We start from the raw sequence: 13,255 nt of genomic DNA on the forward strand, positions 1-13,255 counted from the left end.
TTGTTCTCTAAATAGTTTTGTTTTGTTGCATAGTCATTTTTAGTGTACTTCATGTTTAAATCGGCATAAACTTGGTGTAGAGAATCAAGCCTATGGATTCTTACATTTTCTCTGTGTCTTTCCTTCCTAGGAGCTTATACCGAGAAATACTATTTCTCTCACTGGTGGCGCTGGGAAGAGAAAACATTGATATAGGTAACTCAGCATAATGTTTATGTAGTACAGTGTAGCTTTTCAAAGTATTTTTATTGGTTTTTATTATATTAATATTAAGCCATATTGCTTTATTAGAAAACTGTTTCTTTAATGTTTTATCTAATGTAAAATATATGTTGATACTTTTCTCATGGAAGTAGTAATAACGATAATAATAACAATAATAAACCAGACACTGGTGACTCATGCCTGTAATCCTAGCTACAAAGGAGGCTGAGATCTGAGGATCTCAGTTTGAAGCCAGTCCAGGCAGGAAAGTCCTTAAGACTCTTATCTCCAATAAACTACTCAGAAAAAGCCAGAACTGGTGCTTTGGTTCAAATGGTAGAATACTAGCCTTGAGCAAAAGAAGTTCAGGGACAGAGCCTAGGACCAGAATTCAAGCCCCAGGATCAGCAGAAAAAAAATCATTAATAATAATAATATGATTTTGGGGGTGGGGGTTGTGGGGCTTGAACTCTGGACCTAGGCACTGTCCCTCAGTTCTTCAGCTCAAGTCTAGTGCTCTACCACTTGAGCCACAGCACCACTTCCAGCTTTTTCTGTTTATGTGATCCTGAGGAATCGAACCCAGGCAGGCCTCACACATGCTAGGCAAGCACTCTACCACTGAACCACCTTTCTAGGCCATGTTTTTTTATGTCAAGGTGATACATAGAGTCGTTACAGTTAAGTAAGGTAGTGAGTACATTTCTTGTCGACCCCCTGCCCCTCATTTTTCTCCTTTCCCTACCTCCCATCCCCCAAGTTGTACAGATCATTTCCAACATAGATTTTTATATAAGAAAACACACTGAAGCCAGTGTGTTTTCTTATATAATTTTCTCAAAAGTCCTTTGAGAATAGGTACTATTATATTTCTATATCATTGAAGATACTGAGGATCTGAGAGGTAGGTAATTTTATCTTGTTTTCATGTGTATAATAGAGCTATATTTAAACCAAGCATTCTCAATTTCCAAACCCATGCTTGTAAGTATGATATCATTTATTAATGACATTAAGCTTTCTCAGAAAGAACAAAGTAGCTAAATACATACTTTAGGAGCTCCCAAGCTTTTTTGGTTAGTCATCTCCCCCCTCTCCCCCACCCCACCGTTACTGTGTTTAGCCTGTTGTTGTTATTGTTGTAGTTGTTTAAAAAAGACAGGGTCTCACTGTGTTACCCAGGCTGTTCTCAAACTCCTATGTTTAAATGAACCTCCTATCTCAGCCTCCTGAGTTAACTGGGACTACAAAGTTGGAAATCACTTCATGCTAGCTTGGCCTCTTTGCAAAGCCCTGGTAGACAAGCTATTTATTTATATTGCGAGGTTCAAGTAGTGTTTTGGCATTCTGTTGGAAAATTTACAGGTTTATAAATAGGTATGAAAATGATTATTGATACGTGCAATTCATCTGACTTGAGTGGTATCTGACTTGACTGCTCTACTTAAGCCCACTCACCAATTAATGAGAAAAATGTATAATCAATCATGCTTCTGTTAGGTGATTATACATTGGTCTTTACAAAAAACAAGTCTACGCATTTGATTTGACTTTAAGCACCACAGTCATTTTTTAATGACCACATGCATAATCATGGTGATAATATATAATAAACATGTGCATTATTTTCAAGCTCCTCAATTGAGACCAGGTAAGCAGGCTTTGTAGAAAGCAAGGCTCTTCTGATGCTGACTTTCCAATTAATTCATAGAAGATGAGTGAGAGAACAATAGTTTCTGAGTCAAGTAGAAAGCCAAGCATAGCCAGCTCTAACTTAGATATTTCAAGAGTGTATTAGTTTCCAGCCAACCAGAAGTGAATGACTTGTCCCCCTAAGCACTTGTCAGCTTTCATGCCAGGAGACAGATTATAGAATTTAGCGGCAAAGGATATGTGGGAGTAAGATAGCAAGCATCTTACAGAATGCAATTATTAGAGAGGTATAGAATTTTAAATACTTTAAGACAAAAAGACTAGTTGAAAGTAAGTAAATTTGCTTATTTAGAATGTGGGAATGAAATTTTGGCTTACACTGAAATGGTCTTAAAAGTTCTAGCTATGAACCCCAACACAGAGGGAACTATATTGAGTGACTTTAGAGGGGGAAAAAAAGGGAATACTATAGTTGGAAGTTGTATTAAACTGATCACTACTTAGTTGGAATAAATCTGAGAAAGTCTGGAGTCATTCCAATAGAAATGTAAAATGTAAGCTGGATGCTGATGGCTCACATCTGTAATCTAGCTGTTCCAGAGGCTGAGATCTGAGGACTGGGGTTCAAAGCCAGCATGGGAGGAGAGTCTTGGCTAGAAAAGTCCGTTAGACTCTTACCTCCAATTAACCACCAGAAAACTGGAAGTAGAGCTGTGGCTCAAAGTGGTAGAGCGATAGCCTTGAATGAAAAAAGCTCAGGGACAGCACCCAGGCCCTGAGTTCAAGCCCCCCAACAACAACAAAGTAAAATGTATTTTTTTTAAATTGTCAATACTGGTTGTTGATCTCAGCAGGCTAGTCAGGTACTATACCAGTTGAGCCAAACTCCCCACACCAGATGTAAAAGTTCTTTAGAATCAAGGAATATTTGATACAGAAAGCTGAAGGAAACAGATCTATGTTCGACCTGTAATTTTATGTGTGATAAAATATTGTAGGAATGTGCTACGCTTCCCTTTGCACTATTTCCATTTAAAAGAGGATAAAAATAAATGGCTTCGGGGCTGGGAAGGTGGCTCAGTGGTAGAGCACTTGCCTTGCATGCTCGAGGCCCTGGATTCGATTCCTCAGCACCACATAAGCAAAAAGAAAAAAGCCGGAAGTGGCGCTGTGGCGTAAGTGGTAGAGTGCTAGCCTTGAGCTGAAGAGCTGAGGGACAGTGCCCAGGCCCAGAGTTCAGGCCCCACGACCGGACCCAAAAAAATAAAATAAAATAAAATAAATGGCTTCAAATTTCAACTGGTACTTTGAACAGAATGTTATGAATATTTCATTTTACTTTAATGGTTTTGAAACCCTGCTGATATTTTAAAAAATAAGAAATTTGCTGGGTGTTATGGTTCACACCTATAATCCTAGCTACTCAGGAGCCTGAGATCTGAAACTCATGGTTCAAAGCCAGACTAGGCAGGAATGTCCCTGACATATTAACCACTAGAAAACCAGAAGTGGTGCTGTAGCTCAAACTGGTAGAGCACTAGCCTTGAGCAAAGGAGCTCAGGGACAGTGCCCAGGTCCCTGAGCTCAAGCCCCAGGATCAGTACTAAATAAGTAAATAAGATATATACATATAAGAAATATATATATATGTGTGTGTGTGTATATATATATGTATATATATATATATATATACATACATATATATATATGAAATAAAGCTGGGCGCTGGTGGCTTATGCTTGTAATCCTAGCTACTCGGGAGGTTGAGATCTGAGGACTGTAGTTCAAAGCCAGCCAGGGCAGTAACATCCATGAGACTCTTATCTCCAGTTAACCACCAGAAAAACAAGTGGCGCTGTGGCTCAAGTGGTGCTGGCCTTGAGCAGAAGAGCTCAGGGAATGCACCCAGGCCCAGAGTTCAAGTCCACGATCAACCAAAAAAAAAAAAAAAAAAAAAAAAAAAAATATATATATATATATATATATATATATATATATATATATATATATATAAGAAACAATAAGGGAATTGAAATGGTACACTAAAAAATATCTAGTCAACACAAAAGTATGAAGTAATGAAAGAATGAAGATGGAAAAAAGACAACAAACATACAGAAAAATACCCAATTGCAGATATGACATCAAAATTTGCAGCATATGTAAACTGTCCAATTAAAAGGATAGTTAGAAGAGTAGATTTTTTAAAATATATATTTTATATATTTTAAAAATTTTATATGTATTATACATACATACATATATATATATATACATATATATATATATACATACACATATATGCTCTATTGGTTGTATATAAGAGGCATACTTGGTGCAGGGGTGTGGCTTACGTGGTAGAGTGCCTACCTAGCAAGCCTGAGGCCCTGAACTCAAACTTTACTATTGGAAAAGAGAGAGAAAGAGACTGTAAGCCAGAATGAAAAAAGACATTTGTAAATCACATATTGTATAATTGCTTTGTATTTAATATATATAAAGAACTTTTATGACAAGAATAGAAACAGATAATCTTGGGCATATCTGGGGGAGGAATTTGTAATTCACACAGTATTTAGCATTTTGAGGAAACACAAGACTGTTTCCAGTGTCTACATCATTTCACATTTCAATCAGTAATATATTTGGTCCCAATTTCTCCACATACTTGCCAACGCTTGTTGAGCATCTTTTCCTGTGTTTTTAATTGAACAGAAAGGATGCCAAGAAAGATTACTCACATCATGTTTACCAACCCTTGCTTTTCTATCCAGTGCAAGCCCAGATACAGTTGGATAGATTTTCTAGTCCTCTGCCCTAGGGATTTCATTGAGTGTCCATAGAAGGCTGGGCTTTGAAGCTAGAGAAGCTTACTTGCTCATGCATTTGGCTGTCAGTTCACATCAGCCATCATGAGCCTCACTGTGGCAATGTTGCTAGTGGCTCTCATCTTGCCAAAGCAGAAATATGGGACTCTCACCTTGCCAAAGCAGAAATATGGGACCTGGTAACGTTCAGACATAAACCGTATCTCACTTAGATCAGTTAGGAGCAATTTTTATCCAGGATGCTTTAAAAATGTCAAATAATAAATGACTTCCAGACATACTTTAACAGAGACTTGAAAACTGGTATTCTCCTTTTTTTCATCCCATATGGATTATGTTCTGGACAAAATCCCACACACAAGCCTCGGTATAATGTCCTTTTTTGTGTGCTCTTTTTTTTTTTATACTCTCCAGAACTGAGGGGTTAAAACTAGGGCTAAGCAGGTATTCTATATCTTGAGCTACATACCCCTGGCCTTTTTGGTTTGTTGGGGAGCAGGGATTGTGTTTGTTTTTTGTTGTTATTGTTGTGGGGCTTGAACTCTGAGCCTGGGAGCTATCCCTGAGCTCTTCTGCTCAAGGCAAGCACTCTGTCACTTGAGTCACAGCTTGCTCAAGGTGAGGGCTCTACCATTTGAGTCACAGCTCCACATCGGGCTTTTTGGTAATTAATTGCAGATAAAGTCTCATGGAAAGCTGTGCGCTGGTGGCTCACGCCTGTAATCCTAGCTACTCAGGAGGCTGAGATCTGAGGATCACGGTTCAAAGCTATCCTGGGCAGGAAAAGCCATGAAACTCTTATCTCCAATAAACCACCAGAAAACGGAAGTGGCACTGTGGCTCAAGTGGTAGAGTTCTAGCCTTGAGCTGAAGAGCTGAGGGACAGTGCCCTGGTCCAGAGTTCAAGCCTCATGACTGACCAAAAAAACAAAAAATCTCCTGCTGGGCACCAGTGGCTCATGCCTGTAATCCTAGCTACTCAGGAGGCTGAGATCTGAGGATCACAGTTCAAAGCCAGCCTGGGCAGGAAAGGCCATGAGACATATCTCCAATAAACCACTCAGAAAACTAAAGTGCCATTGTGGCTCAAATGGTAGAGCACTAGCCTTGAGCTGAAGATCTGAGGGACAGCGCCCAGGCCCAGAGTTCAAGCCCCATGACCGACCAAAAAAAAAAAAAAGTCTCATGGACTTTCCTGCCTGACTGCTTAGAACAGCAATGCTTAGATCTCAGCCTACTGAATAGCTAGGGTTATAGGTGTGAGCCACCAGCGCCCCACAAATTTTTCTTTGAGCTACAATCTTGCTAACTTTTCCTGGGCTGGCCTTCAACTTATGATCCTTCTGCCTCTACCTCCCAAATAGCTATGATTACAGGCATGAGCCACCACCACTCCTAGCTAATGTCTATAAAAATAATAAAAGTTGTGCTGAGTATTAGAGCACTTGCTTAGTGCATATGAGGACAGCAATAATAGAGAAAGAGGAAAAGGAGCCAGGGGCATGGCTCAAATAGTAGAATGCCTACCTAGCAAGCGTAAGACCGTTAGTTCAAACCTCATTGCCACCATAAAAAAGAAAAGAAGGGGAAAATCATTACATGGTGATGTTAGAAGATATTTTTGTCCCCCCTCCAGGTTATCTTATAATAGGGAATTTAGGATACAGAAGACAAAAAAATACCAATATGAAAAAAGCAAGGTTTGTATGGCATTCAGTGATTTTTTTTTTTTTTTTTTTGGTCCGTCATGGGGCCTGAACTCTGGGTCTGGGCACTATCCCTCAGCTTTTTCAGCTCAAGGCTAGCGCTCTACCACTTGAGCCATAGCACCACTTCCAGCTTTTTCTGTTTATGTTGTGCTGAGGAATCGAACTCAGGGCTTCGTGCATGCAAGGCAAGCACTCTACCACTGAGCCACCTTCCCAGTCCCATTCAGTGATTTTTTTTTTTTTAACATCTGTACTAGGTAAGATTAAAATCAGTGTGGATGATCTAACTCTAAAACTCCATGGTCGCTAAGGTCCCCTGTCTAGCCTTGAAAATTGGTGTCCTTTGAATGGCAGAAATATCCTTGATGTATGTTCTTACATCTTAATTTTGTGGTTTTATAATATTATAGAGCTCAGCTGTAGTCAACATCAGACATAAATTTCATTGTCTTTATTTCTTCATTTTTGCAGATGCATTTGACAAAGAGTACAAGATGGCATATGATCGCCTCACACCCAGTCAAGTCAAGAGTACACACAACTGTGACAGACCACCAAGTACGGGAGTGATGGAATGTCGAAAAACCTTTGGAGAACCTTATCTTTAAGATGTGTGTGTGTGTGTGTGTGTGTGTATACATTTGATGTGTATTGTATAGTCAGTGTACAAAATAACACTTTTAGACTCTAAACTTTTTTTTAAAATTTTGCAAGTGTATTTGTAAATGGTTTGGAAAGTTCAGAATGCCTATGTATAGAATGCTTTCAAAAGAGAATCATGACAAACGGGGAGAGACACTTTGTTTCCCCTTCTTTATTCTTTTACCTTTAACTCCTTGTAAGTATTTTTGTGATGAGGAAATCCCTAAATTAGTTGCCATAAAATGAGACAACTTTTTTTTATGGTTTCTTTTGGAAGAGACAGATGGGAAAATCATGTGTGAAACCTAAACAGAAATGTAAGATCAAAGTATCTCCTGTTTTCATAGATTATTCAGCTGTTTTGACCATGAAGTTGTATTATACATATTTTAAATTGTTTATAGTAAGTTGATATTTTTTTAATTTTTAAATTTAATATAGCAAACCTAAAGTGAATTTAAACTTATGGAGCAAGCATTTATTTTGTCTGCTGCTATTTAAAGTAGTTAGTACAGCTGCAGATATCTATGTAAGTCTATCGATCTATTTTTTTTTTTAATTACTTGGGAGAGTAAATTTAAATTGTCAGTGCTAGTGTCAGTGTCATCCTAGGATTGCATGTTAACCCTAAGCCTGACAGTGGTAAGTGCGTCACAGCAGGCCGTGTGCACTGCCCAGTGACTCAGCAAGCTTTGTGCAAGGAGAGCAAGACAGGTTCACTATGCTGTGAGTCCAGACTCTCCATTATTTCTTGTGGACACATAACAGTACACACAGGAAATAGCTCACAATCCAAATATCAATTTCAATTGTAATGTGATACCTGAAAACCACTTTGGGAAATATGACAGAAGTTTATTCCAAATTTCATCCTTATTTTAATACCTAAAATACTGGGTTTGATGCAGATTTGTCCTATAAAATATTTATCTGAAAATATGATTTACTGATATATTCTGTTAGTACTATATATAAATATTCAAAGTATTTTTTGAAAGTAGAAAAATAGTTATCCTCTAAAAGAATAGCCAGATAGAATTTCCCATATTGAGGAACTTAGCTTTTTCAACAAGCTTCAGAATCTGAAGTTTATGGAATCTAAAATGCAGAAATATCCATAAATCAGACAATAAAATGACTGTTTAAATACCATGGGTATTTAATTGACTTGAAAATATATTTTTAATTGTGTTGTTTCTAATGACACTTTCTTTAAGTAATTTCTGATAAGAAAAGCATCCCTTGGCCTTTAGAATTATTTATAGATGTTTAAATAAATATATGTGTACATTCATGTAGATTGTCATTAATGAAGGAAGTCTCTAGCTATTATAAAGAAAAAGAAAAAATTTGGATGGTTCCAAATTATATATGAAACCAATGTAATATGTAACACTTGAATTAGAAATGTCTTGAAGTCCCAACTCAAAATTAGTTCAGCTAGCCACAGAAAAACCATTATTTAAAAAATTGTAGCCAGTCACCAGTGGTTCATGCCTATAATTCTGTCTACTCAAGAGTGGATGGAAATCTGAAGGTTTTAGTTCAAAGCCAGTGGGGCAGACATCCCAAAGACTCTTACCTCCAGTTAACCAGCAAAAAGCCAGAAAGTAGAGGTATGGCTCAAGAGGTAGAGTACCAGCCAGCTTTGATAAAAAAATAAAAAACCATGAGCATGGGCCCCTGAGTTCAAGCTGGTACGCGTGTGTGCACACACACAGACACACACACACACATGCACACAAAATACAAAGAACAGAGATGTATTTGGCTCATGGTTCTGGAGGCTATGAAGCAGAGGAGCATGGTGCTGGCTTCATAATGTGGCAAAGATTGCTATGGAAGACAGATATAGAAAAAATTAATACCACCAAGCTGAAACAGCGCATAGCTCTACTTTGATAAATAGTTGGAAACAATGTAAAAAACGTGAAACTCATGATTACTTGAAAAAAATGTGGTGCTATGCACATCAACCTGCCTCCCCTTTGTAAATACCGCTGCACTCTGCTCTCTCTGCTTATCCACATCCTAATGTGCTCTAAATTTTAAAAGTGATGGAAACTTTTGCTCGGGGAGACTTTTCGTCTTGGTGGCAAACATCTTCCACAGTCCTAGGCATTTGCTTCTGGTGTTTATTTTGTTTTCTTGTTTTAAATCACTGGGCGCTGGTGGCTCACATCTGTAATCCTAGCTATTCAGGAGGCTGAGTTCAAAGCCAGCCCAGGCGGGAAAGTCCATGAGACACTTATCTCCAATAAACCACCAGAAAACTGGAAGTGGTGCTGTGGCTCAAGTGGTAGAGCACTTGCCTTGAGCTGAAGAGCTGACAGAGCCCAGGCCCACAGTTCAAGCCCCATGACCCACCAAAAAAAAAAAAAAAATCATACTACTACTTATTCTTACACAAACAAAATATAAGGATCATCATTTATGAATTTCAGATGTCTGACCCAAAGGAGTGAAGCAATGTTCATTCTTTATGGTTCCAACTCATTTGGAAACACTAATATCATTTTACTTCCTCACTGGGTCCTGAGTTTTATTTCATTTTTGAAAAAGATTGTTCTTCCTTTGCTTTTATTCCCCAGGGAATATTACTGCATAAAATCTTTCAGAACCTAAAACCTGATTACAAAGTGGCAAAACCCTGCTCCAAAGAAAATTAAACTAGGGATCATACTTTTAAAACTTTAATAAAAGCATTTTTTTTAGCTTTTTCTCTCTTGACTATGTTAGCTCTTATTCTCTTAATTTACTTCTGTTTAAATGGGTGAAAATATATCATACTCTGTGCTAGTGTAATGTTAACTACTTTTTCTCAGTATGTCTGAATGTTACACATTTGTATTTCATATCATATTTCAGGTATTTAACTTTTTCTTCCTGTTGCCAGGTAGAGAATTATGCAGCTATTCATCTTCTAATTGTGTCTTCCCCCACCCCCACTGGCTTTTCTGGACTCCTTTCCTTTAAAACCCTAAAACTGTCATTTTATTATCAAGGTTTCTAATGTGTCACCTCATTTTTGTATATAGAGAAATGGCCCTGGAAAATGTTGGTTCAACATTTTAGGCAATAAAAACTTATTTTTTACTTGATGCTGATAATTACTACTATACTTCAGTGCAGCTAATGAATGTCAGCTAGTTCTACACATTGTGTTATATTTTAAATATTTCGTGATACGCAGAAAGAAAATGTTTGTTGATGTGCAATGGTTGTTTTAGTTTTACATCTACTAAAACTTCAGAGCTGACATTGGGCACTTTATGTCATAGCAGGAAGAACTTCCTGCCTCTCTGGCAGGGTGTTTGTTCTTAAAATCACAAGTAGCATGTTCTTCCTCTATCTGCATGCAACACTAAGCTATGCTTCAGAATCAAACTCTAGTATCCACATTTCCTTCATAAGACCATAACATCCTAGGTACTTAGTATCTTATCCTCCCACGCTATCTTCTGTGGCCTCAAGGAAAACAGATTTGCTGGTTACGTTATTTTTGTTTACATAGTGGCAGTATAAGAGTCAACATAGATCTCAAACCTCTGTATACAACTGAATGTCAGTGGCTCACACCTATAATCCTACTTACTTAGGAAGCTGAGATCTGAGAGTTGCAGTTTGAAGCCAACCTGGGCAGAAAAGTCTCAAGAGACTCTTATCTCGAAAACAAGAAGCGGAGCTGTGGCTCAAAGTGGTAGAACACTAGCTGGCACCATTGGCTCATGCCTGTATTCCTAGCTACTCAAGAGGCTGAGATCTGAGGATCACGGTTCAAAGCCAGCCAGGGCATGAAAGTCCATGAGACTCTTATCGCCAATAAACCACTAGAAAACCAGAAGTGGCACTGTGGCTCAAGCGGTAGAGCGCTCGCCTTGAGCTGAACAGCTCAGGGATAGCGCCCAAGCCCAGGGTTCAAGCCCCACAACCAACAAAAACAAAGTGCTAGAACACTTTTAAGCAAAAAAGAGAAAGAGCTCAAGGACAATACCCATTCCCTGAGTTAAAGTCCCACAACCAACCAAAAAGAAGAAAGTCTGTGCATATGCTAGTGTTATAAGATGGCGGCAGACTCTTCTGAAATTGTTTTCCATCACTGCTGTTCCTTTGGATGTATCCTTCCTTTTGTATTTAAAGATTACCTTTCCAGATACAGTACTGTGACTTAAAAAACATTACATGGATGGCACTGACTGGGGAAAGGATGTGTGTTTGTAACCATTAAGTAGCATTTTATTGTTACAAACAATTCACTACCCTAATTCCTTATTCAGTCTCAGGCAATGTCAGGCCTTGGCCTGTTGGTGAGGAAATGATGTCCTAATGGCCAGCTGCAATTGCCCGCAGATTGGTGCCTAAATGTTTGATATGGGCTCTCTTCTAGGCATTGTTCTCATGTCATGGCATATGGGGGTTCTACAGAGTAACAGCATCCAGAATAAGAATAATTAATATAAGATTATGGAATTTGAACATAATCATACCCTTGGATCTAAAAATAGAGATAAGCATATCCATGTTTGCGAAAGAAAATACCACTGGGAATCACAATTTTATTGAACTTTAATAAAAGTTACTTCCAAAAATAAGAAGCTTTAAATAGTGAGGCAACTAATTAAATCAATCAACTTATCTGGGAAGATGGAGTACTTTGAATATCATAGCTCCAAACACCAAAATCTTCCCGTCTGCCCTGCTTGGTGAGTCATTCCTCATGTTTGTAAATAAAGCTGTATTTTTCTTTGTAATCTGCAGATAGATACCTAAGCTCCTTGTGCATTGAAATCAGGAACATAAAACTTTTATTTCTAATGTACCCTTAACATGAGCCTAGTAAAAGCAGCCAGCAAAATTCCACATGTTTTACTGCAGTTTTTGTTTTTGTTTTAATACAAATGTCCTGGGCCATGGGTGTTGCTCATGTGATTGAGAACTTGCCTAAGCATGGCTCAGGCCCTGGGCTTCATCTTCTGTACCTTTTTTTTGTGTGTGTGTATGCCACTCATGGGACATGAACTCAGAGCCTGGGCACTGTCATTGAGCTTTTTTGCTCAAGATTAGCACTCTACCTTGAGCCATAGCATCACTTCTGGCCTTTTCTGTGTATGTGGCACTGAGTTTGAACAGAGTTAGAACAGAGTTTAAACCCAGGGCTTCATGCTTGCTAACCAGGCACTCTACTACTAAGCCACCTTCCCAGCCCCTTCTGTACCATTTTTAATTTTTTTTTCACATAGAAGTAGCATATTGTCACTGTGCTAAGCATTTCTAGAATTTCTTCTTTGTAAAGTTACATAATTTAGCAACCACACAAGGAACTGATCACACTTCATCTAGGATGACATACAAAAAAATAGCATTGCCATTTAAGTCTCTATTTATTTATTGTGCTGGTCCTGGGGCTTGAACTCGGGGCCTGGGCACTCTCCCTGTGCTTTTTTGCTGAAGGCTAGCACTCATCACTTCAGCCACATCTCCACTTCCAGCTTTTATTGGTGGTTAATGAGAGATAAGAGTCTCATGGACTTTTCTGCCCAGGCTGGTTTCGAACTATGATCCTCAGATCTCGGCCTCCTGAGTAGCTAGGAGTCTGTTACTTTATAAGCCAGGTTTTGTTGTTCTTACTTTGGGCTCTTTAAAACCACATCCCTTTTCATTCACTAGTGACAGGTGTCACTGCAGGTGAGAACATGCTAATGGGGCAGAGGCAGCATATAGCATCATGATTATATCGTCTCTCAAGGTGGCCACTGCTAGAAGCAGCACAAACTTGGATTTTCTAGTAAGTACATATTTGTAAACGATCCTTAGTTTTTCTTCTCTAATCTCCACTACTCCTTCCAATTCAAGGCAAATTACACCCTTTCTCATTTTTAATTCTGCTTTCCAGGAATGAAAAAGAAAAATCTCTTCCCTTTAAGCTAGAATATAGTAGTGGTTCATTTTATTGGGCTGTGGTATAGAAGAATTGATTCCTAGTATACTTCTTTCCTGTAGACTTAACTCCTTAAACTTCAGTAACTGAACCTAAAATGATTACAGACAGAACAGAACTTAACCTTTGAACAGAGTTTGACAAAGCACATTGCCATGTGCACTTGGAGAAGGACCAGGAGAAAGAGGTGCCAACCCCATCTGCATCTTTGGACCAGTGACTCTTCTGGAAAAACCAAGAAACTGTGAGCAAAGGAGCTTGATATGCTGTCCCAACCCTCA

General features: G+C 38.5%; 1 protein-coding gene across 5 annotated transcripts in view; it reads left to right on the plus strand.

Moving 5' to 3' along the window:
• The window catches only part of Dennd4a (DENN domain containing 4A), a 115,050-nt gene extending 106,720 nt beyond the window's left edge, over positions 1 to 8,330 (plus strand). For all 5 annotated transcript variants that reach the window (XM_042687406.1, XM_042687404.1, XM_042687408.1 and 2 more), the window contains 2 exons: positions 131 to 195; positions 6,866 to 8,330. In XM_042687406.1, the coding sequence (XP_042543340.1) occupies positions 131 to 195; positions 6,866 to 7,002 (202 nt within the window). In that variant the 3' untranslated portion in view covers positions 7,003 to 8,330. The remainder of the gene's footprint in view (positions 1 to 130; positions 196 to 6,865) is intronic.
• Positions 8,331 to 13,255: the final 4,925 nt, after the last annotated feature.

The sequence above is a fragment of the Dipodomys spectabilis genome, unplaced genomic scaffold, assembly GCF_019054845.1.
Source record: "Dipodomys spectabilis isolate Male_0828 unplaced genomic scaffold, ASM1905484v1 ptg000108l, whole genome shotgun sequence".
NCBI classification, from domain to species: Eukaryota; Metazoa; Chordata; class Mammalia; order Rodentia; family Heteromyidae; genus Dipodomys; species Dipodomys spectabilis.